The sequence below is a fragment of the Prionailurus bengalensis genome, chromosome E1 (assembly GCF_016509475.1).
Source record: "Prionailurus bengalensis isolate Pbe53 chromosome E1, Fcat_Pben_1.1_paternal_pri, whole genome shotgun sequence".
Classification (NCBI taxonomy): domain Eukaryota; kingdom Metazoa; phylum Chordata; class Mammalia; order Carnivora; family Felidae; genus Prionailurus; species Prionailurus bengalensis.
In genome coordinates this window covers 45,546,360-45,571,434 of record NC_057347.1, presented here as the reverse complement: position 1 = coordinate 45,571,434, position 25,075 = coordinate 45,546,360, and the positions used below count along the sequence as shown (strand labels likewise).

General features: G+C 41.8%; 1 protein-coding gene across 7 annotated transcripts in view; it reads right to left on the bottom strand.

The window, feature by feature from the left end:
* The window catches only part of TANC2 (tetratricopeptide repeat, ankyrin repeat and coiled-coil containing 2), a 384,022-nt gene that overhangs the window by 13,499 nt on the left and 345,448 nt on the right, over positions 1 to 25,075 (bottom strand). For 4 of the 7 annotated variants that reach the window (XM_043584928.1, XM_043584930.1, XM_043584931.1 and 1 more), the window contains 10 exons: positions 22,948 to 23,070; positions 22,097 to 22,333; positions 17,032 to 17,217; positions 14,670 to 14,763; positions 8,099 to 8,232; positions 6,785 to 6,908; positions 2,425 to 2,600; positions 1,977 to 2,109; positions 1,389 to 1,418; positions 462 to 553 (listed from right to left, as the gene is read on the bottom strand). In XM_043584928.1, coding sequence (XP_043440863.1) covers positions 462 to 553; positions 1,389 to 1,418; positions 1,977 to 2,109; positions 2,425 to 2,600; positions 6,785 to 6,908; positions 8,099 to 8,232; positions 14,670 to 14,763; positions 17,032 to 17,217; positions 22,097 to 22,333; positions 22,948 to 23,070 — 1,329 coding nt within the window. The remainder of the gene's footprint in view (positions 1 to 461; positions 554 to 1,388; positions 1,419 to 1,976; positions 2,110 to 2,424; positions 2,601 to 6,784; positions 6,909 to 8,098; positions 8,233 to 14,669; positions 14,764 to 17,031; positions 17,218 to 22,096; positions 22,334 to 22,947; positions 23,071 to 25,075) is intronic. The other 3 variants (XM_043584929.1, XM_043584932.1, XM_043584934.1) reach the window with 1 other exon arrangement.

The following is a 25,075-nucleotide window of genomic DNA, read 5'->3' as shown; positions in this document are numbered from 1 at the left end:
CTTTAAGCAAATCTTATAATTGCTATTTGTCTCGATTTCCTTATCTTATTCAGGGATGCTGACCAGTTTTATCACTACAGACTTTTAAAAACCAATGTATGTGTTAAATATGAAAGCAAAGATCAATGCCTCTTTCCAGTACTATGTATCTGTACTACATAATTTGACTTGTCCCATGAGTTTCCAGCAGATTCCATGCAGAATCTATGTAACTGCCTATTAGTAACTAGGTAAAATTTGGTGTTTAAATTGATCAGCTGCAGGCTTATGTAGGCTACTTTTGCTCTCTTGTTGGGAAATTTAAAACTCAGGATCCTCAACTTATGAGCCCATCACTGAGGGATGGCATTCTCCCTCTGCCTCTAGAGACACGGATGAGAGTGTCAAGACTTTAGTAGATTCTACATATAGAAAACAGTCAGTGGCTGCTTTGAGGAAACTTTGTTCCTTCCTCCTCTCACCTTATAAAACATGTCCCCCTCTTCCATCAGCTTGCTCAACAGGATGATCATGATGTCTGGTTTGGAGGTGGCCATCGCCCATGTGGCTGGACCTGTAGTGTACAGGATGCATGATGGGTAAAAAACTCAGACAATGTAAGGGTGGTAGGAAGCTAGGTGAAAAAAACATCCTGGGGGAATTTCTGCTGAGAGAACAACTTGCTCCACAACAATTTCCTCATCTTTCAGACCTGGGAGTATCTTAGGGACTCCCACTGCCAAGAAGCTGCGTTGGATTTGTATTCACCTTAAAATAAGAATATCTGAACTGTCTGAGCCTGCACCACAGGAGGGCAGCAAAGCCTGTGTGTTGTATTTGGGCAGGCCATGGCTAAGTCTGGAGTTATTTTAAATAAGGTAATTGGGAGAAAGAGTTTGCATTAAATGTCACCACAAGATTTAAAAAATCCAAAAAGGGCAATTTATTTTAGAACCTGGGACTCAAAATCCCTAGCTGTTTAGTCTCTTAATTTAAAAATCTGTACTTTGCAGAAGGGGAACCATTAAAGATTCTAAAGGCTCCCTTAATTTGTTAAGTATCAAATAGGCCTCCATGGGATTTACTCTGAAGCAGGAGTACAATTTGAATGTCAAAAGATGTGAAACAAGCCAACATTACTGAGGACGACTTTACCCACAAAGAGAAAGAAGAGGTTAAATTGATTAGTTTATAGACACCTGAATTATTTACCAACTAAGCTTTTCAGGGTTAGTTATCAAAAGTTCAAGTTATTCTCTACAACAGTCATTAAAAAAAATCTTCTTTTAAGGTGAAGTAAATTAAAAGATTAGAGGTGTAGGGAACTCATGCAGGCTAAATCAAAGAGGAGAAGGCAAAGCTGACCAAGCCATCAGACCACGCCTGATGCTGACAGCGGTGAAATATACCTCGTGGGCGACTCGGTAACGTCTGACAACCTTCAAAGAAAGGAGAAAACAAAAAGTTGTAGGAGAGGAAAAAAAAATGGATGAAGGTGAAAAAAAAAAAAAAAAGAAGGAAAAAGCAGCAGTGAGAGGCAGGCAGCAAAAAAGCCAGCATATCAGCCAACCCTTGCCTACAGGTCTGTGGGATGGGGGAGCAGGTGGGACAGCAGCAGCAGGGACTGCAGAGTCGGAAGCACATACAGAGCAAGGGAAAGCAGAGGCTCAGGGCAGCGCAGGGATCGAGGATGCTCACAGGGCGGGGCTGGCACAGAGGCATTAGCACAAAGATGTGCTTAAGGTTAGAGTAGCCTCCCGGTCAAGGCTACGTGGGGCATGGCAGATAACCATGTGATTCTGGACACAGAGTAGTGTAGACCATGGCTCAGATGGTGCTTGCTCTGGGCCAAGAGCCTTTCTGTTCACTTGGACAATAACTGGGCCAGGGCAGAGGGGAAACTACACACACTCACACCAAACACCCAGGGCGGCCAGACCACTGGACCAGTCTGGCCCCTGGGCACAGATGGTCAGCACCTTATTCCTTTCTCCTACCTATCTTGGCTCCTTTCTTCAGAAGAGTGACAACAACAGAAGTGTTCCGGCACCCCACAGCCCTATCCAAAGGGCGCATTCCGCTATAGTCAACATGCTCGATCATGGCCCCGTGATCCACCAGGAACTGGACCTAGGACATGGATCAAGGAGAACAGTTAACACAAGTGCAAGGGCTCAGCGCTGCTCCACTGAGTCTGGCTGCTGCCTGGACTTTATTTAACCACAGGTCTAAACCAGGCTGGGGCCATGGTATTTACAGGCCATTCCTGTATTCTTCGTCTTTAGTGGTATTTTGAATATTCCTGTCCTCTAGCAAGTAGGGATTTGAGAACCTTCTATCAGGAACCATCTACATGTTATTCTACCCTTAACCCTAGGAAACATTATGGACGGAGAATCTTCCCTAAGATCCCTATGACCCAGAGGCTTGTTTAAAGGCACTCACCACCTCGGCATCACCATAGAAAGCTGCCAGATCCAATGGGGTGCGGCCATTCTTGTCAGCATGGTCCGTAGCGGCTCCATTATCCACCAGAGAACGTACTACTGAGAGATGACCCTTCAAACAAGCCCAGCTGAGGGCTGTCAGCCCTTCTTTGTCCATGAGAGCAATGGAGGCACCTACAAGAGTAAGTATTAACACAAGCCTGAGGAAACCCAAAAAACATGAAAATTCAGAGCAGGAGGGAAAGCTGGTACTTAAGGTGTATGCTCTGCCAACGCACAGCTTTGTTTCTGGTATGTGAGTGGTCTTTCAATAAAACTGTTAAAAAAAAAAAAGATCCTACAAGCTTTCAGTAGAAGAGAGCCCAGTTGTTTTTACTGGGTATTCCAGGTCCTCCACAATCTACCCCCAAACTTCCTCTCTATGCTTAAGTTTCATTACATTACACCCCTGGGAGAATCCTCTACTTGGGCCGAATGGATGTGCTCACTGCCTCTAGACTCTCCCATAATATTCTGTATCCTCACTTTTGGTCATGTTTGCTTTCTCATGGGGAATCTTTTCCTTCCCCATGACCTGCCTCACTTCTACCCATTCTCTAGCAACCATTTCAAAATCCCCCTATTTCCAGGAAGCTTCTGATCACTGTTACCTCATCTTGAATCTGCATAACATATGTCACCTTATTCCGTTATTAATCTTTTTTATGTATCCTACTTGCATGTAATAATTTCTCGATGGATGTGTTCAGAACTCAGCAAAAGTCTTCCCTTTGTAGTAGTATAAACTCCTAGAAAGAATCTTGTAAAACAGGAGGAGCTCAGTACATGTTTATTATTGGTGACAGTACCAGGCCACTTTCTCCCTCCCTAGAATGTGGGGGAAATGAACTCACGGGAAGAGCCTGAGCCCAGGCCACAAGGAAATTCAGAGTTTAATTAAACTTGTCAGCCTTCAGTGATCCCATCCCCACTCTCTTAGCCTCTTTGGTATTCTACATCTGTTTCTCTTCAACATTTGTATTTTCATCTCTAAGGATCAAGCACACTTGATACACTGTTTTGTAATTAGTCTAAAATTCAATATACATTTGATTCTTAGACTAGACTGTAAGCTCTTGGATGGCAAAGAGCCTGTCATTTCCTGGCTAGTTGTGAAGAGTACCTAAGACAATTCTTTTCACACAGTTGCCATGTTATACTAACTAAATTAGGATCAGCTTACTGCATACAGAATACTTTCCAGGCTGCCTCCTCAGCTGGACAGGATTCAGATATGAGATGCGCCACAGCTGGGCTCAGGGTCTACTTGGCAGTTACCCGCCCTATCACCTTTGTATCCCTAGAGGTCAGGCAACCAGACTCTGTGGCTTTCCACAGCAGGATGAAGGGCTAGAAGGTACCATACCTCTAGCCCTTATGACAGCCCTTTATGTATAGGGTTATCTTGTCATATATTGCAATGAAAACATTGACTCTAACACAGAATGGATTTGAATGTGGGACAGAACCTAAGGAGTTTTCTCAGATGCAACATCTATAAATTCCCTGGACAGAGCCTCCATTGGTGGAAGAAGCAGGATAAGAACGTTCTAGATGTATGTTACAGATAAGGTGACCTTCCATAGAAGAGGAAAGCTGGAATTTAAGAAATTGGAGATACACATGAAATAAACCCCTATATTCAATTTACATCCAAAATTCAATATGTAATCTTCCTCTTCTTTCTTTTCTTTCGTTTGCAGTTAATGGAATCACACCTCTTCCAAACATCCATTTTAACATTCTGGAGTTAGCTTCAACTCAACTATCCTTCCTACATGTAATTGCTCTTTATATCCCAAATCATTTTTTGCACTTGGCCTTTCTGTTCTAGTCTAACAGCTACTGCACCTGGATTAGCGCCTCATTACTTCTCATCTATTCTATTACAATGCTTCCTAATTGATCCCCTGGTCCACTCTAATTTCTCCATCAAATCTACTATTCGCACTACTGCCAGAGTGATTTTTTTTAAAGCACAACTCTGGCATCAATTCTCTTTTAAAAAACCTTGAAAGGCTCCCCATTGCCTTCAGAATTAAGCCAAAACCTCTTTTAATCTGTTCCTTTTCAGTTTCTTTCCACATACGTTTCCAATTTTACTTCCCAAGAGCCGTCATGAGTTCACTGGACAACTCGCATATTTCTTTAAACCTGTTGTGTGTTGGTTCTCCTCCCTAACTTTTCATTTACGATCCCCTCCCTAAAACAAAACATTTTTCCTAGTCACCTTTCAAGGTCTGCCCTTTCCTAACTGAAATACCTTTATGAGAGCTCTTAGGATTCTTGGCTTTTCAGGTATTTTTGTTCCATTCCTTCCTTCCCAGATTACAGACTCTTACAGGGCACAGACTATAGTGTGTTAGTTAAAAGAAAATCACTCACTGGCATATCACTAGAATAGTGTTCTGCGAATAATGTGGGCTACATACCTGTTTGTAGGGTTTGTTGCTTTAGTGGAAGTCTCTGAATTAAGTGTGAAAAAATGAAATACTGTGGATCCCTGACTTATGATGGTTTGACTTATAATTTTTCAACTTTACGATGGTGTGAAAGTGATTCGCATTTAGTAGAAACCATCCTGCGAATTTTGAATTTGGACCTTTTCCCAGGCTAGTGATGTGTGGGGACGGTGCTCTCTTGTGATGCTGGCTAATATCCGTGAGCCGCGGCTCGCTGGCAGCTGCACTAGCATGAGGGTCAATGGCGGATACACTTCTAACCATTCTGGGCCCACACAGCCATTGTTTTTCACATTCAGTACAGTATTCAATAAGCTATACAAGATATTCAACACTATTATACAGTAGGCTTTGTGTTAGATGATTTTGCTCAACTGAAGGCTGATATAAGTGTTCTGAACACGTTTTAGGTTGGCAAGGCTATGCTATTATGTTCTGTAGGTTAGATGTATTAAATGCATTCTGGACTTAAGATATTTTCAACAAGATATTTTAAACTTGAGTTTATCAGGACGTAACCCCATCATAAGTTGAGGAAGGTCAGTAGTACAAAGACCAGCATGTCTGCAATGGTAAGGGAGAACAAATCTCTGGAATCTGTGTCTGATAAGCTTCTATTGGCATGTGACAGACACTGTGCAGTGATCTGAAGGTTATCAGTGGCTGAAGAGGTCCTGCCTTTTCCAGCAGACTTGGGTTGTTCTGGGACATTTACTCATGCCACATCTTATCCTGAGAATCTAGGTACGCCCCTTTTTCTCCCCCAACCCCCTCTTGGCAGAAGTGAGGATAGATATCATGAAACCAGACTTGTTTGTTGGCTTGTATTGGGGAAGCAAGAACCACTTTGCACACTGGAAGAGCAGTTCTCTGGTTCAGACCCAGTGTTATGAGTCTGAGGCTGTGGAAACAAACGAATCTTTGGAGGATATAGCTAAAGACCCAATAAATCTTTGGCTGAGTTTTAGTTTGAAATCTTAGAAGAAACCTTGTTTTCTTCCTAACTCAACTACCTGCTGTTGTGCTGGCCTGGGTGTGATTCTTCAGGGGGCTGGTTTCCCTGAAGTGTGCATGCCCAGAGATGTAATTATTGATGTTTAGGTCCAGTTTGCTTAGAGGGAAGGCTATCTGGAATGGAATCATTAGGCTCCTCACAGTCTACTACCTTCTGCTTCATGTAAATGCTCAAACTCCACTAGATGGTACTGTAGAGTCACGTGCGACTTTCCCACGATACAAGTCCACCATCACGCACCTCTGTTTTGTACAGATGATTGAGGTCAGAGCAATCAAAAGGAGCCTGAAACGCTTTTGAAGGTGGTGTGTCTACAATCTGCTTTATTATTTCCCATTCACCAGGAGTATATGAATGTTGGTTAATGTCAAAGGAGTTTATTACAACAGGGAAATAATAATATCCTGATTTCTCATATAGGGTCCCACTGTAAGCAACCGTCTTAATCTCTGTCTGCCTCCTCTGGATACAAGAAAAGTATTAGTTGTGCAGGCCTACAAGATAACTGATAAAGAAAAACTGCAGTCTTTGGAAGATGAACATCTGCTGAGTGTATATTAAAAAAATCAAAGTTTGAAGATTACAGATTTGAGTTAAAGAATTTAGAACATGTTAGTTTGATTAGAATACCAAAAATCCCTCAGGCCATAAAGAAACAAAGACTATCAGAGTGAAAGGGTCCCACTGTATCCAAGAGGAAAGGAGACAGACCTTCATATTTTAACCAACTAGATGAATAGTATCTATTCTTAACATCTCTTAGACTCCATCACTGGAAATCATGAATTCCTTGGGTTACTATAGGCACTGACCATCCCCAGCTCTGGGATCCCAGGACTGACCTTGTGCAAGTAGAAAGTCCACAGTTCCTAGATGGCCTTCAGAGGCAGCCATCATCAGTGGGGTACGACCCTGCTTGTCTGCCATGTTGACATCAGCTCCATGGGTGAGTAAAAGATCAACAATCTGCAAATGCAGAGAAACAGGGACAAATTATCCAGGAAGAGCTGCTGGGCAGACACATGCATGTTGTTGCCTACACTGTGGAATCTCGTCCTGCTGTACAGGTGAGTCACCTCTGCATGTAACTTTCTGCTGCAAGAACTCCCTCTAGTGTCTGCACAGTGCTAGTACCACGTGATTTGATGTCTGACTCTTTAAAGGATAGCCACATGAAAATTCAACTGTGTATTTCTGATTCAGCCCCTGAGTAAAAGAGAATTTAAGATAAAAAAGGCCAACACGTAGACAAAGATGCTCTCATAATGGGAGCTCCAACATAAGTCACTACTTATGCCAGTGCCATTTTATTGATCTGTAGGGGTTGTAAGCCTACCTGCAGTGAATACTTACGACTGAAGGGAATATAATAAAGTGTCCTTGATAACTCTTTAATACTGTTTGGCTTCTAGAGCCTTTTTTTCTACACAAATGCTTCCAAAGATTAATACCAATATGCTTTCTTTTCCATCCTAAGTGTATAAATTAGCATTTATCTGGAATTCAAACATCTGGAAAGACTGCACAGCTAGAACTTACATACACCACATTTTCTTTTGGCAAGCCTGAGATACCTGCAAGCAAGCTAGTAGGGGTCTGTTGGGGTATAAACCTTCCAGAGAACCTGTGGATACTGTGAGGTATGAGAAGGAGTCACTCCATGACCAGGCCAAAAGTAGCTAGTTCTTCTATACAATATAGATCATGATGTCTAAAAAAATTTTTTTAAACATTTATTTATTTTTGAGAGAAAGAAAGCACAAGCAGGGAAGGGGCAGAGAGGTTGAGAGACACAGAACTGGAAGCAGGCTCCAGGCTCTGAGCTGTCAGCATAGCGCCTGATGCGGGGCTCAAACCCACCAACTGTGAAATCAGGAGCCGAAGTTGGATGCTTAACCGACTGAGCCACCTAGGTGCCCCCCGCCCCCCGCTTTCTTAAAGTTTTTTTGATGATTTTTTTTTAATGATGATGATTCTGAATGTTAACTTTCTGACATATTCTCAGTTAACCAGAATATTAATAACAAAGGCCCAAGTCGTCAAACATGATGATGGCTGAGTAACCCAAACTTTGTGATTTTTTTGCTCTCTGCCTCAGAAGGCCCTGTCTAGAACTCACCCCTACGTGAGGGATTGGAAGTAGCTGCCCTGCTTACCTGCCAATGGCCCTGGCGGACAGTGCTGAATAGGGGCACTGCCCCTCGGCGGTTTGGCTGGGCCACTGCTGCCCCCTGTTCCAAGAGCAGACGACATACCTCCAGTTTGCCCCTTCCAGCTGCAGCTGTCAGTGCTAAGGGCAGAGAACACAGACTGAGAACAGGTGGGGCTTGTCCTCTCTAGCCCTCTATGTTAAGCACAGAGGTATATCTGTGTTTGATTAATGTAACTGCTACTTTACCTCCAAGAATAATGATATTAGCCACTTTTACCACGAAGGAAAATTTTTTAACATTTATTTGTTTTTGAGAGGCAGAGAGAGACAGAGTGCAAGTAGGGAAAGGGCAGAGAAAGAAGGAGACACAGAATCCGAAGCAGGCTCCAGTCTCTGAGCTGTCAGCACAGAGCCCAACGTGGGGCTCAAACCCAGGAACCCTGAAATCATGTCCTGAGCCAAAGTTGGATGCTTAACCAACTGAGCCACCCAGGCACCCTTCCACGAAAGAAACTCTTAAAGAAAAATCATCAATAAAATCACATTTAAATGGGCTCACAATATATGGAGACAACTGTAATAATAAACTTATGATTAAACTTACTTGGTTTCATTTTTCCTACCTAGCCTGTCATCCCTGCTTTCGACCTCCCTCTTTTTTGGTACCTCTTCACTACAAACCTTTCGCGGGTCTATCTATGCCTGGGTGGGATGCAGACAGAAGGGCCTTTGCAGAGTAAGGTCTATTTTAGAATTAGTCAGGAACCACTTCTGGCCAACCTCTACTCCTGGACCCTTAAACCTAAAGAACTAAAGTCAGGATCTGCAGGTCACAGGGGCTTGGGCCAGTTTTCACTTTTTTTTTTCTTCATTAGCTGAGACAGAAGTTTCTAGTACATTTGCAACTATTTTCATATGAGGGTCAGAACTGTTCAAGGTAATAGTCTTAAAGATGAGAGAAGAGGTGTAACAAAGGTTCTTCTGAAGACAAAATAATGGAATCACAGATCAAAAAAAAAAAATAGCTACAGTAACTATAAGGGACACAGAAAGAAACTTAACATTCTTCTTTCTGGGCTGCTGTCCATCGTTCATGATCTTTGATAGAGTAGAGAGTCCATGGGTGCCGATTTCATTCTCTGAGTACAGTTTCAATAGTTGCAAGAAGGATTTGAAGATATACTTTCTACTAAGTCCATAATTTTTTTAATATATATTTTTTTAACGTTTATTTTTTTTAGAAAGAGAGAGAGCACAAGACAGAGAGAAGGGGACAGAGGATCCAAAGAGGGCTGTGCACTGACAGCAGAGCCTGATATGGGGCTCAAACTTGTGAACTGCAAGATCATGACCTGAGTCAAAGTCGGACATTCAACCAACTGAGCCACCCAGGTGCCCTACTAAATCCATCCTTGAACAAATATAAATTTTTCATTTCACCATGGGGTCTCAAATGCAGTGTTTTAAAAAGAATGCGGATAGAGAAATTTTTCCCAAGTTGACTTGGAAAACTGATGTGCTGATCAGCAAGTCCTTCCTTTATTATGGCTACCTACTCCAAAGACAAATCAGAAAGAGACAATATTTGGTAAGTGCAGATAATATTTCAGTTTGCAAATGTTGGTATCTAATCAGGGAAGCAACAGAAATTCAAATCAAATGGTCACTTGAAATTTTTTTCATTGAAGGCAATCTGTGGCATTTTTGTCTTTGGGCTTGGTCAAATTCATCTACAGTTAACTCAAATGCAAAGCCAAACTAACTACCTGTAGTTTCCACTAAGATTAACTTCAAGTAATCTTTTCTTCCCTCAAGGATAAGAAGGGCTTATGAAGAAAAATGTGACAGTTTTAGAAGATGTATTCACTCAAACTAGATGTATCTATGCCTTGTCTTATGTGTGTTTTCAGTTTTATTTTTGAACTGTTAACACTGTCATTTCTGTCCTATTCCTCATAGGAGGGTAGTGGCTTATCTGAGATGAGGGTCATTTCCAAGCCCTGAATGAGTGAATATAGGTATCAATGGGTATGATTATTTACTTGAAGTTTTGTCTCTTGTTCCTTACATCAAGGTGATCTTCCCTCTTTGCCAAGTTCATATATCTAACAGTTCAGGAAAAACAACAACAACAACAACAACAACAACACTGTAATTCTTGGGTGAGAAAATAAGAGTGGCTTAAGAACTTGACTGGAAATCATGTTGTACACCTTTAAGTTTACACATGTTATGTGAAAATTATATCTCCATAAAGCTGGAAAAAAAAAGAACTTGACTGGGGTAGACACTTGTTAGGAATCTTAAGAATCATCTTGTTGGTACATAAAATAAATGATTGGGAAATTTTCTAACTCTTACTTTCTGATTCCATTTAAAGTAGCTATGAGGTGACAGGGCTGCAGCAAACCTCCCTTTCAATTCCCTGGGTATGGTGGGGGAGGGTATATACATTCTTTTTCACGGAAGAATTTATAGCCTGCTGGAGAAAATATAGACAGTATTTCAGAATCAAGCCTTTCACCCATGATGCCAGTTTATAGAACACTGTTGAGAATGTACAACCAGTGCCCATCTTGAAAGCTAAAATTTATATTGTTCACTCTAACCTGGAGTTAGACTGCTCTGGCTGGCCCATTTCAACTCATTGGATAACACATTTATATGAGAAGGAATGTTCCATTTGGCTTTTTTCTTTGTTGTATCATCTCTGTTGCTTAGGTTATGATGTAATTTGGCAGGAATCTCCAGCTGATAGCTGGACATGGCCATTAACACAGCTGGCCAATTTCATCTCAGAACAACACAACTATGTAAAATGGGATCTGTATTTTTCAAAATCCAAGAGCAAAAAACTGCTCTGGCTGGATTTTATAGAAGTCTTATCAGAAACTGTTAAAACTTTTTGAAAGAAAGAAGATTAAGGTAAAGCCAGTTCTATAAAACAACAAACTGATTCTTAGAGCAAACAGCAGTTTGGAGCCAAATCTCTTCCTAAAAGACCAGTAACAGAATTTGTTCCGTAGCCTGTCAGCATCTGATGAGATTATCTGACATAAATGGTCTTTTTTTCAAAGTGAAACATCTAAGGAGTCTAACGAGGCAGACAGGATGCAACTCAGAGTTGGGAAAATAGCCAAAGTCTGCTTGGATGGGATGGTGACACTAAGCAGAATGCAGCAAAGCAAATGGCTCTTCTGTTTATCTATTTTCAACCATGAAAGAACATAACACAGACGGGTCGTGCACGGCCAATGAGAGGGAGGTGGTTGGGGAGACATAAACTGATCACTGGTATCCAAAACAACATTAATTAAACATTTATTGAGCTATTTGTCAGACACTGACTGCCTCTGCTCTCAAGGAACTCAAGGTTGAGTAAGGATAACAGACAAATAAAAAATACACTACTATCCAGTGTATACGTTTTTGGAGGTAACGCAGAGAAAGAAGTGTCTGTGATCTTTAGGAAGAGATGTTAATCTGAGCTAAATGCTGAAAGAGAAATAGAAGACTTACAGGCATGCAAAGACAAGGCGAGGCATGCTAGGCACAGGGAGAGCCCATAGGAAGTTCGCACTGATGTGGGAAACAACATGTTTATTGTTACTGGAGTTACTAGAGAAGCCAGGCAATAGATGAGGCTAGAGATCATGACTGGTCTTCTTAAGAATATGCTAAATCACTTCATTAATGGTTCAGGTGGTCAGTAAAGGGTGGTAAGCAAGAAAGTGACATAAACAGATTGTGGCCCACAAAGATCACTTTGGCTGAAGTCACAAGGGAGATGAATCAGGAAAGGGTGATAAGATCAGCTAGGAGGCAGTTGCAATAAGGCAGGCGAGGATGATAAGGGCATGAGTTATGGGCATCTTGTTTATTTTGTGAACCCTTGCTTCTTTTGGGTCATAGGATGGTTCAGGCCCTCCAGAGTTGCTAGAAGCTTTTAATGCTGGTCTTGGTCTATGCTCGTAAGACAAGGGAGAAGAGGGAGTGGTGAACAATATTGTCACCTTAACTGCTTTTCTTCTGTACTGTTCCATAAGAAGTCTATGGAAACCCTGTGGGATGGGAGGAGACCAGCCAGATGGTGAAGGGTGGATGTAGGCAGATACTATTTGGAAGGATAAAGAGGCTGCAAAAGGAGGACAAAGGCAACTAGGATATTCTATTGACCTGCTTTTAGAAAACCCACTATATAAAAATTATATCTCAGTTAATATTTCACTATATGCCAAGATAAATTTCACTGATTCTAAGATGCACTTTTTTTCCCTTCATGTTTTAACAACTCTAAAATTAGGGTGAATTTCGCAAGTGATGTGATAATAAAGAATGGTGGCATTTGATAGGCTGAGGGTTTCTTTTTTTGTAGTAGCACAAAAAATAATGGCTATATAGTTTCTTGCAGTTAGCGGTGCCTTAGAATTGATATAGTAAATGATACAGATTGTTGGGAACATCACAACCACTGTATTTTCCTGAGGTAAAAATTGTGTTGTTCAGACCAGGGATGTAGGTACAAGACCCAACCAGCTGGCTGCAGGTCACAGACCTTCATTCTCTATATAAAGGGGACATATATAAGATTTTGCCATTGGAGAAATAAAACATCACAGTTCGATGGGTCATTATAAACTGTAAATGACTATGTGCTACAAGGTAGAAAGGAACACGTACGTATATTTAGTAAATCCATCACTATAGACCGAAAAGCAACTCGTAGTCTCTTCAATATTAGTAGTGAAGGTGTAGGGACATTTTTACATAGTGCGAACATAATTTCCTAGAAAATTTTCTGAAGCCAAATAACTGTTTATAGATCTGTAAGTTGTATTACAAATGCATTTTATTCTAGCTCTATTTAAAAAGCATTTTATGTTTATAATGCTTAAATTATCTCAATAAATATCAAGTTAAACACAACATAATTCCGATTACAAGCAAATTGACATGAAGCTTGGATTTTTTTTTTTTTACAATCTTGAGATATGGTCCATATTTAAATAAATTAATGTAGCAGACTTCGTTGCACACCTTAAAATGATGAGATATTTAAAAAGACCTGAGGGCACACAGTTTTATTCTAATGAGAAACTCCTATCAATAAAAGTAAGTCTTCCACTTGGTTCACTCCCTTCTTGAACATTTTTAAGAAATTCTTTCAAGTACAGCACTAAAATATGCTTGATATTCATCACTATGATTACTAGTCTTACAATTCCTATCCCCTATCACCATCAGGCCATATTTATTTATTTATTTTTTTGCCCTCCCCTGGGGTTCCACGTGGCCGGCCTGGCAACACAGTGCTGGGAAAGGTCGAACTACCGGGAAGTCCCAACATGTCCGTCCCTTCGGCAGCTCTGTTGCAACATACATACTCCAGAACTGCCGACATCCTGGTCAGTTCCTTCTCCTCAGTTTGTCCTCTAGCTTCCTGTAGGGTAGAGTCCCGGAGACGGCAGCTGTTTCCAGCTGCACAGTTTCCTTTAATCTGTCACGGGCTCTTAAGCTGCAGCTGCCTGGCATCTGTTCCCTTTGGCTCTTACAGAGGGAGGGATTGTTTGAGAAACAAATTCCTGAGCTGTGGACCATTCTACATGATGTTAAAGAAGCCATGAAACCTACCTATGATTTTTGCCATCAATGGAAATAAGACAATTTGATAGATAGCTCATTGTAAATTTTAAATGAATTCAAGTGCCTTCTTTATTTTTAGTAACATTCTGACTCTAACCAAAACACATACCCTTCTTGTTTAATAAAATATTCCCCCTAAATTGGCCATCTCAATATTGGTCTACCTCTGGCAAATATGATACGTATCTGTGGTGACTCTACAGCTTTCATTGCCCTGGTCTCATAAAAACACATAAAAGGTTACTAATGTTTCTCCAGATGTTCCAGTTTAGACTTGGGGGAAAGACAATAATCATTTCCTGCAAAGGCCACAAAGAAGAAACTTCTGTTTATGTGGTAAGTAGCAAGCAATATAGAAATCTCTTGGCTACAGATCAGAAGGGACTGCCATGGGCTGTGCCTGAGACGGTGGTCCCTTCATTTCACATCCAGAGAGCAACTGTACTTGTAATGTAGCAGTATAACCATGTCAGATACCACTCCGCCTGATAACACTTGGTTAAGCCGGAGGTACGGATACAGATTGAATCTCCCGGTTTACAACTGCAGGTGGAGCCATTTTGATGGGAGAAACATTTACACGTAACTACTGCAAGGATCACATAAAAGAGAGGCCACAACTATTTTCTGCTCCGGTTTGGCACACTGGAAGGAAATTTTTAGTCTTTTAAAAATATTTGGCAACAGGAACACGGTGAAGTTTTGGTTGAAAGAAGACTCCGGTGCTAATGATGTAGAGAATCCAAAGGGAAAGAGGAAGAAGGCCATTGCTTGACTTTTCACTTTGGCTGAATCAATCTCCAGGACAAAAGCCATCGAGATGGAGACTACCAAAGGTATACCAGAGGAAAAATCAGGGTGTGAGATGCAGCGTGTCCCCACACAAATACAACACATTTATGAGAAAAGACAGTAATGTCCATGAGAAGTACCTGTCTCTCCCCAGAGACTGTCAAAGCTGTTGATCTGTGCTCGCTCTACTTCTTCTTCATCTTTTTCTGGAAGATCAAGTAGGTAGGAGACAATCTGAAACAAGAAGTTGTGTCAGCTCACACTTCAGGTGGGAAACTATGCTACCAGCTCTAGCCTGTGAGGTCTGAAAGATACCTGGATGACCCAAGGGTGACAAGATCTCTTGCACACGAAAGAAATCAGAACTGACTATCCCAGCCAAGAAACCCAAAGCTTCCATGATGAGCATCTGTTTTATCGGGTGCGGTTTTTTTTTTTCAAAAAAAATTGTTAATGTTTATTTATTTTTGAGAGAGACAGAGCATGAGAGGGGAAGGGACAGAGAGAGAGAGAGAGACAGAGAGAGAGAGAGAGAGAGAGAGAGAGAGAGAGAGAGAATCCAAAGCAGGCTCTATGCTCTGAGTTGTCAGCACAGAGCCCAATGCGGGGCTCGAACTCACGAGTTGTGAATCATGACCTGAGCCGAAGTCAGACGCCCAACTGACTGAGCCACCCAGGTGCCCCTATCGGGTATGGTTTCTATGTTTCTCTTCAACACCATTCATTTACATAGCATGTGGCTTTTAAAACATTTTTTATTCCTTGTATTTAAGTTGAAGAAGCAAGCCCTCATTCTCCCAATAAAAATACCAATAAATAAAGAGAAAATACTAATCAATCAATAAAAACCAGAAAGCAAATATGGAGAAAATCTAGGGCTGTATTTCATCAAAGTACAGCAGTGATGATTTTTTTCCTCTCAGAAATACCAAGACAGCTGTGGGGACAGCAAAGGGAGAATGACTACTGACATGAAAGCAAAAGTGACAGCTGTTTCCAGGGATCTGTCTGTAGAGAGAGCTCACAAACCCACTGATATTAAATATTCCAGTTTTACTTAATATCCCTTCGGTGGCACATCAGGTCAGTGGGCAGGGTAGCTGTGTCACTGCAGCAGCCCGTGCCCCATGAGCCAACAGTTACTGGCCCGTGACAGCCGAGCATTACATTGCCAGTTTTGTAAGCCGGTTGCTGAACGAAGGTGTTTGTTTAAAGTTAGGTAACAACCAACTACATTATATTAAAAACAAAGGTTAAAAATACAAAATTTCATGACTTCTTAATTATTTAACTACATTGTGCATTGTCTGTACTCCTGATCGTGTCTGTCTGGTGGAGACAGCACACAGTGGTGTGCTGTGCCTCTGTGCATCTCTTCACAACCCTGTCCTCAGGGCTGTCACATTGGTCACTCTACATCAGCTGCGGTGGGAGAATTTACACCTTGGAAACTGGCAGACATTTCACATCAAGAGTTGATTTACTGCTAAAGCTCCAAGAGGTTCCAGTTTAATTAATATAATTGGTATGAGGGTAAGCAGTAGTTTAACATAGATCACATATCAGATTTAATGACAATAAAATTATTGGGAAAAGAGAAAATTGGAGTGTAGCTCCATTTGTAAATGATTGCTGAGATGCAACCACAGGTTGACTTAAGATATGAATTTCACAAAAATAGAGCATTTCATTAAAAGTATTGTATATTTCATTATTTGTAAACTGTGTGCTATGTGTTCTTCATAGCCGTAAAATTTACACTAATTTTAAGTACATATGTACGTACACACACACACACACACACACACACACACACACTTCTGCTCCACTACACTACCCTCTTGGATCTTGGAGCTAGATGTTAAACATTTTCTGGCAAGTATCAATTGCATATATTTGCCACTATATTATTACTATCAGTAATAAATAAATTAGCAAAAATACAGTTTGTATAGTGTTTAACAGTTTTCAAAAGCACCTTTCGTACCAGCTTTGTAAAAAAAAGTATTTATTAGACCCATTTTCCTGATGGGCAACTAAAGTTCTAAGAGATTAGGTAAATTACCCAAGGTCCAGAGAGAATGAGTAGCAAACTGGGACTCAAACCTGGTCCTTCTGAGATTCCAAATGTTGTGCTCTTCCCTTTCCAAACCGCCTCCCCATGTGAATGCAGGTCAGTAAATAATCCTGAGGAGCCCAGTGTCACTGTCTGTTATATCAGAGTGGCAAGATGGGGAGGAATTAGACTGGCCGATTTCCAAAGTACTTTCCAACTCTCAAGTGCTATATTCATAATTCTACATATGCTGGTATTTGAGAATTCAAGTGCTTCATGGAGTTCAATTTCCTATTCCTCAAAGCAGTGACCAAAAAGCTAATTCATACTAATTAGGCTGGTAATTTTGTAATAATGCAACCCTTTTTAGCCTGTTTCCTCAGTCCTTCAATACACGGCTTGAAAAAAATCCCCCAAGTCCTCAACCTTATCACCTGTTTTCTTACCTCGGTGTAGCCCATGCTGGCTGCAGCGATGAGGGCCTGCTGGATGGCGTGGCTCTTCTTAAATACTCCTTGCTGCTGGCCGGCCATCGTCCAGTCACACTGAATCAAAAACTTGACAACCTCCAGATGACCTCGGAGTGCAGCATGGACCAAAGCGCACTGCCCATTCTTGTCCAAATGATCCACCTCGAGGGGAAGGACAGAGAAATGTGTGTGAACAAAGACTTGTGGCCGCACTTCTGATCCAGTCACACTGGCCCACTGCACACGACTACACTACCAAGAGTCATCCCTTCCCATATCCTGAACCATTCTCTAGAGAAAATCTAGAAAGTTCTCGCCTACTCAGGCTAGATCATTGCTGAGCTGTAACTCTGGTAGATATCCCTCAGGGGAGAACTTCTTTTCATAAGGCCAGACTTTTGTTTTCACAGAAAAAGGGACCAAACAAACAAACAAACAAAAACCCAACCAAAACTCCCAGCTCCAGCTTTGTTTTCCTGAGATACATTCTCCTTTGTCCTCAAATAGTTCTTTTCAGACCAAGATTTGAAAGACTAGTTCTGCTGGCACAAAAAACTGTCTTTGAAATCATGAAAGGGAAGAAAAACATTCTGAAGCTCACATTTTTTGGTCTTCCAAAGAAGCAAAATACCTCATATCATGAATCATACTTTTGACCACCAAGCTTTGGCGGAGGCCACTTCTTCCTTCCAACGGGAGGGCGGAATCTCAAGGATCTGGCCAAAATGGCTAGCGGTACTTGGAGCTTGAGGCTAGACCATGTTCCAATAGCAGCTTTGCTAGCTGCAGTGGTGGTTACAAGTGTAGGTTGAAAGAAGAGTCTGGTTAAGATCAGTCTACCATATGGGGCGCCTGGGTGGCGCAGTCGGTTAAGTGTCCGACTTCAGCCAGGTCACGATCTCGCGGTCCCGGAGTTCGAGCCCCGTGTCGGGCTCTGGGCTGATGGCTCAGAGCCTGGAGCCTGTTTCCGATTCTGTGTCTCCCTCTCTCTCTGCCCCTCCCCCGTTCATGCTCTGTCTCTCTCTGTCCCAAAAATAAATAAACGTTCAAAAAAAAAAAAAAAAAAGATCAGTCTACCATAAGGTAGCTACAAGTTTCAACAGAAGAGTAGCCTCGTCTGGCAGGCAGGCTTCCAGGGGTAGTTAGAGCACCTGAAACGTAAGTTCTCCACCTGGTTCTCCCCAGTTTTAGTTCCACCCGGCAATCTATTCAACAAATGTTTATTGAATGCCTACCATGTGCAAGGTACCACACAGGATGAAAAGGTGAGTAAGACAGTAAATATAGATTCTGTTCTCAAAGACTTTCAACCAAGGTAGGGCAGGTGCGACCAATATAAACAAAAGCCTATCCAACAAGGAATAATAAATGTCATATGGAAAGTAAAAGTGCAATAAAACTGGAGAGAATTCCCAACTAGAATCAGGAACAGATTCTGAAGGAAAGGTGCTATAGTCTGAATGTTTTTGTCCTCTTGAATTGTATGTTGGATTTCTCACCCCCAGTGTAATGATATTAAATGGAGAAGTGATCAGTGTCCTGATAGAAAGGTCGCAGAGAGCTTGCTTTCCCTGTTCCACTATGGGAGGACATAGTGAGAAGGTGCTGTCTATAAACCAGGAAGCTCTCACCAGATGCCGGATCTGCTGGCACCATGGTCTTGAGACTTAGTTTCAGAACTGTGAGAAATAAATGTTGTCTATTAGCCACTCAGTCTACAGTATTTTGTCATAGCAGCCCCAACAGACTAAGAAAAGGCCCATCTCAACTGGCTGAGATAGTTAATGACTAACTCTAGTTGTTGTAAGGTAAGGCACATGAAGGGGAAGTTTCAACTACAAAGTTGAGAGGGTCTTTTGGGACCAGGGTACGGATACTTCTGAATGCCAGGCTAAGTTGTCTGAATTTTAATCAGTAGGTAATGGAGAGTCATTGAGAATTTTCATGCGCATACTGTATTTTCAAAAACTAAGAGGATGAATAAAATGTGTTTTGGCTCATTGGAGAAATGATTAATTCCTGGGCTGGGGCATTACTAGTAAACAATGAGTATGGAACATCTTGTGGTGCCATAAAGCACAGAAACACTCATAAAATAATTTAGTGGAAGTTGAAAGGATACAGGAACCAACTTGAGGGAGGTCCCAAAGGCCAAATCTTGGGCAATTTGAGCAAGAAAATAAATAATAATGGTAATGGGTTACATAGGTCATAACATAAAATAAATAAAGGAACCCATAGTGCTATAAATAAATAATCCGATACATACACAGGGGAGAAGGGACAACTCTTCTTTACATTAAAATTCTAATTAATAAATGCTGAAGGAATGAGGGAAACAGAAACTCGCCATTAGGCAAAAACACCATAGCAATCATTGCAGCAAGAATCTCTGACAGGTGGGACCCTAAAATCAGTGAGCAAAAGCATAAGAAACAAGCTATCTGCCTAGTCTCAAAGCATATCCCTAAAAGAAACTTCTTAATTACAAAGGGAAACACAGTGGCTTCAGAACTGAGAAATCTGGAAGGCACAGTCCTGCCCAAGGGAGAGAGGTTAGCATCCCTGTAAGAGGGGATCTGACGATGAGGAAAGATCTATCTAAAAGATCTCTCATTGGGGTGCTTGGGTGGCTCAGTCGGCTGAGTGTCTGACCTCAGCTCAGGTCATGATCTCGTAGTTTGTGAGTTTGAGCCCTGTGTTGGGCTCTGTGCTGACAGCTCAGAGCCTGGAGCCTGTTTCAGATTCTATGTCTCCCTCTCTCTGACCCTTCCCCACTCATGCTCTGTCTCTGTCTCTCAAAAATGATTAAATGTTAAAAAAAATTTTTTTTTAAAGATCTCTCATCTAATGCTGAGAAAAGATCAACCTACAAATGAAGAACATTCTAAAAATAATAATATTCTACAAATAACTACAAATTCTTCAGTATTTTGGTGCCGATGCCATGGGAGAGAGTTTGAGGGTGGAGAAGACCAAAGGAGAGAATCTCAGTGAACAGTGTCATTAGGAGAAGGAAGAGAGAAGAGCAACCAGACAGGCAGGAAGGGAACCAGGCCTGTGCTACAAATTCTGGGAAACGTGTCAATATTGCCAACACTATGGAGAGGTTTAAAGGGGTGAGGAATGAGAAAAGTTACTTTACTTGGTGATTGGCAGTTGTTAACAACTTTTGAGAGTAGCTTCGGTTGAATGTCAAGAGGTTAGGTGTTTTGTTCGTTGGTTGGTTTTTAAAGATTTTATTTTTAAGTAATCTCTACACCCAACGTGGGGTTCAAACTCACGACCCCAAAACTAAGAGTCACATGCTCCACTGACAGAACAAGCCAGGCATCTCCTCTACCATTTTTTTTTAAGGAATATTTTTTATTAGGCCCTGAAAGAGATGAAAAGAGACTTTCTCTCTTTTTAAAAAGGCTTTATCACTTTTAATTCTCATGGTGACCCTATTAATCCTTTTGATGGATGCAAATAGTGAGACAGAGGTTAAATGACTCATCCAAGTGCTCACAGAAAGTAAGTGTAAATGTAGGCTTTGACCATGTGATGTTTGATCCCAAAGTTTTTTATTTTAATGACTTAACTCCTCTTTCTTTCATGGAGGCCAGACTACAAGTGTTGAAGGGGCAGTGAGGAAGCAGGTAGAGATGGCTCATAGGACAGGATTGGTGGGTGTGGAAGGGAAGAGATGGAGTGGTGCTTCCAGTCAGCAGGAGGGTGGGAAGTTGCTGTCTGGGTTACAGGACACATTCATAGGTTTGTTGAGAATTCAGAAAGAGAATGAAACAAAATGTGAGAGAAGAGCAACACAGAGATAGAAAACACAGGTGGAGCCAAGTGCTCTGGAAAGGAAGGGAAGCACTTCCTCCTTTGAGGCAGCAGTGAAGCGAGCGTAGGTAAGGATTAACAGTCTTGAGATGAAGGCACATTGAGATGAACTCAATCTCGGTAATGTAGGAGGGCAGGAGAGGTTGGGCAGGATCTTGGGAAGAATGCAAATGATTTCCGTATCTGCTCTGGGGAAAACAAGAGAGGGCTTAGAATGAGAACTGGGCAGTAGGGAAGATCCAACTGAGATCAGAATATGAGTTTGCAGCAGTAGTAACAAGGTCCAGTTGTTCTGTTTTTAGGGATGTTCATTCAAATGAGCAGGATTATAGGTGGACATTATAGGTCTGTGTCACAGTAAATATCTAAGGTTCTGGGATTTAACTGAGAGTCTCGAGTCCCAGTTCCCGAAAGTCTCAGGAGTCCCCCCCTTCTTCCCTGGTGAGAACACTGGACACCTCAGAATGAGGTCATACATATTACTTATATTTCACCGCAAAACCACTAAAATCGTCAGTTTGTTTTCAAGACAAACAAAATGCCACAAGGCTACAATTTTCCTTAGAGGCCGACATTTTTGAGACCAGCATTTTTCTTTTCACCAAAATTTTGAAAGAGAGTTTTCTTTCTTTCTTTTTTTTTTTTTTATCAGCAGCTCTTGAAATACCACGAAACAAACACTTTTTCAGAAAGGTCTTCTGAGAATTAAAATACACCAGCAGAGACACTCCTGAGGGCATCTGAATCATGTTCTCCCCATACCACTATGGCGCTGGTCTTCAAGGCTAGGGTCAGGGAGTCTGGCCCCTGTTCTCACCTCCGTGGCTAGTTTTCCTTCTCTACATATGAAAGGCTCAGAGTCTGTGGGCCAGTTCAGTTAGGCACTCCCAGCGCAGGGTCTTTGCTCCTGCACTTCTCCTTCCTTCCTCGCCCTGCGCCCAGTAGAAAACTCCTTGGCAGTTAGGTAGGGACTTTTTGTGGCTGCTGATAAACGCAGTTTCCTAAGTACCTCCCAGGGGTTTCAAAACTGTGTCCAGGTGTGGAATGGGCAGTGGCAAGTGGACACACACCGGGCTCCCTGTGATTTGCTCCCTCATGTATTTGATGTGCTCTGCCTAGACTCGTGAGGTAACACAGGAGACAAGGAAGACTCTACAGCAGGGAGGGAGGGAAAAGGAGGAAAGGAAGAGGAGCAGAGTGGGGCAGCCATTACCTTGGCGCGTTTCTTGCACAGCAGCACAACGATGCTCAGGTAGCCTGCTGCCGCGGCATAGCCCAGAGGAGTCAGGCCACTTTCCGAAGACGCATCCACGTTGGCCCCAAACTCCAACAGCAGGGCCACCATTTCTGTGTAACCAAGATGAGACTGCACACACAGAATTGGAGCATTATTTAAAACCTCTGTCCGGTAATTAATGTTGGCACCTCCCAAGATCAGGAGTCGGCTGACCTGGAAAGAAGTAAACAGAAATTACACACAGGCCAAGATCAGTTGCAATCTTTCAGCCACCTTTAATCAAGTCCCCTGGGACCCCACAACAGCACCCAGCAGCATCTAGTAGCTGCCCTATTTTATAGTCTTCACTTGCTCCTTTCTCAATACTTTGCCTTTAGAAAGGGTGGTAAATTGTCTCCTTTACATGAGCTGCTCAGTCATGAGCGCAAATGTCACCCACACAGTAGTTGTGTTCACACAGTCTCTGCTAAGTGAACAACAGTTCAGAAAAGCTCCTACTGACACAAAGCCTACCTGAGATCAATTTACCGCCTAGAAGCAGGAGCACCTGATCCTATAAACCAGAGCCAGCTCAGAGAAGGTAGTAGTTTAAGAGGTCTGGTCTTCAATTCACAGAAAAAAATGCAACAATTTAAAATACATCCGATTATTACTGCTTCTCCGCCTTTTGGCTAAGACCAAGTGTAAAATACATTAGATTATCAATAAAAGACTGACTGGTAGGAGACAGTCTAAGGCAAGTCAAAGATCAATTAAACAGCCACTTAAATGTCCTAATTTTACTTTTGCACAGCTAATTCTTTAATCTGTCATTTACATGCATTTACCTTTATATTTGGAGTGTAGAGATTTCGTAAAGATGCCAATGCCATGGAAAGGCCTTCTGTGCTGTAGGAGATCCAGAGACCTTGGAGGATAGAGGAGGACACGCCAACTTTTTTACTCAAACCCTGAAAAAGAAATCAAGTCAATTATTAGCCCAGCTGAAGAGGACCGTCGGTAGTGAGTTAGTGGCCTCTAGGTTTGTTGTACGAATAAATGAGAGTAGAGTCTTGCCTCAACAATGTCCATGGCCAGCAAAACCAATCTACTCATGGGGATAAAGACTAGTCCTGTGGCAACAAGCTAACTTAAATGGTCTCTATCTTAGCAGTCTCTGGCAACAAATCTACTTATTACCCCTCTTTTCTGCTATGCTGGATGTAATTCTTTCCCCACATCTTTTCTGACAAAGATAATGCAGTGTGGTCACTGATTTCCATCTCATTTTCTTCCTGGGCATTTGGGAAAAGATGTTTCCCAGCTTCCTTTACGGTTAGGTGGGCCATTTGACTGAATTCTGGCCGGTGAAGTATGGGCAGAAATAGTATGTTGCATCCAGGCTTGGCCCCAATCCCCCCCCCCCCCCCACTTTCTATTGCTTCTCTTGACTGCGGGCTGGAAGATTCGGCAGAGGAGTCTGAGGCCCTAGACTATTTCAGAACTACTACATGGAGGGAGCCTGCCTAATAACCTTCCCTGAACTGCAATGTGAGAGAGAAAAAAACCGTTCTCAAATCACTGAGATCCTACAGGTTTGTTATAGCAGCTAGCACCCCTCACCGTGACTAACACACCCTAAAGTGATCACATCTGTTCATCCCTACAAAAACAACATAGGTTTGATTGCCATCAGCAATAAATTTTCTCTAGTATGACTGAATAGGTCCCACGCATGTACTAATGTTTGCCCCCTTCACCTGGCTTCTCCAAAAGGAAGTCAGAATAATTTTGAAAATTTCTGGATAGTCATGTATTCTCTGGCAATCATTTTACTCTTCTGCCTATATTTGGGTGAAGTGAGTTAAAGCAGGAAATCCTGAGGAAAGGAAGATACTAACAATGAAGTTTGGCACCTAATAAGTGGGTCTGGGAGGTATTCTCTTAAAAAACTTAAGCTACTTTTGCCTGCTTTGTTCCTTGAAATGTAGGTTGTTTTTGCCTAGAATACCTGCATATGTCCAAAACAGCAATTCATGGCCAATCTTATTTTATTTATACTCCTGCCCCTATTCCCCAGTCCCCATGACTAAATTATTTTGAAGCAAATTCCAAACATCTTTTAAGTTACTATATAACTATTTAAGTAAATGCCTCAAAAAAGATAAGGGCTCTATTTAAATTTTTATTTGAGAGAGAAAGTGAGAGAATGCTAGAGAGTGCAAGTGGGAAAGAGGCATAGAGGGAGGGAAGGAGGGAGGCAGGGAGGGAGGGGAGAGAGAGAGAGAGAGAGAGAGAGAGAGAGAGAGAGAGAATATATCTCAAGCAGGTTCCATGCTCAGCACAGAGCCCGATGCAGGGCTTGATCCCACAACCCTGGGGATCATGACCTGAACTGAAATCAAGAGGGATGCTTAACCGACTGAACTACCCAGGTGCCCTGATAAAGGCTCTTTTTAAAACAAAGCTCAACATCATTATCATACCTAAAATTAACATGGACCCTATAATATCAAATATCCAGTGTTCAGATTTCCCTGACTGCCTCAAACAAAGAAATAATTTATTTTGGTCTGAATTGTGATCCATAAAAGGTCCATATGCTGTAAGTGATTTTAAAACACTTTAAAAATATAAATAAAAAATTAGATATTCTTCTATTAATTTTATTTATTTGTTTAATGAAATTTATTGTCAAATTGGTTACACCCAACACCCAGTGCTCATCCCAACAGGTGCCCTCCTCAATGTCCATCACCCACTTTTCCTTCCCCCCACCCCCCATCAACCCTCAGTTTGTTCTCAGTATTTTAAGAGTCTCTTATGGTTTGCTTCCTTCCCTCTCTGTAACTTCCCCTGCCCCTCCCCTTCCCCCTGGTCTTCTGTTGAGTTTCTTAGAATCCACATATGAGTGAAAACATACGGTATCTGTCTTTCTCTGCCTGACTTATTTCACTTAGCATAACACTCTCCAGT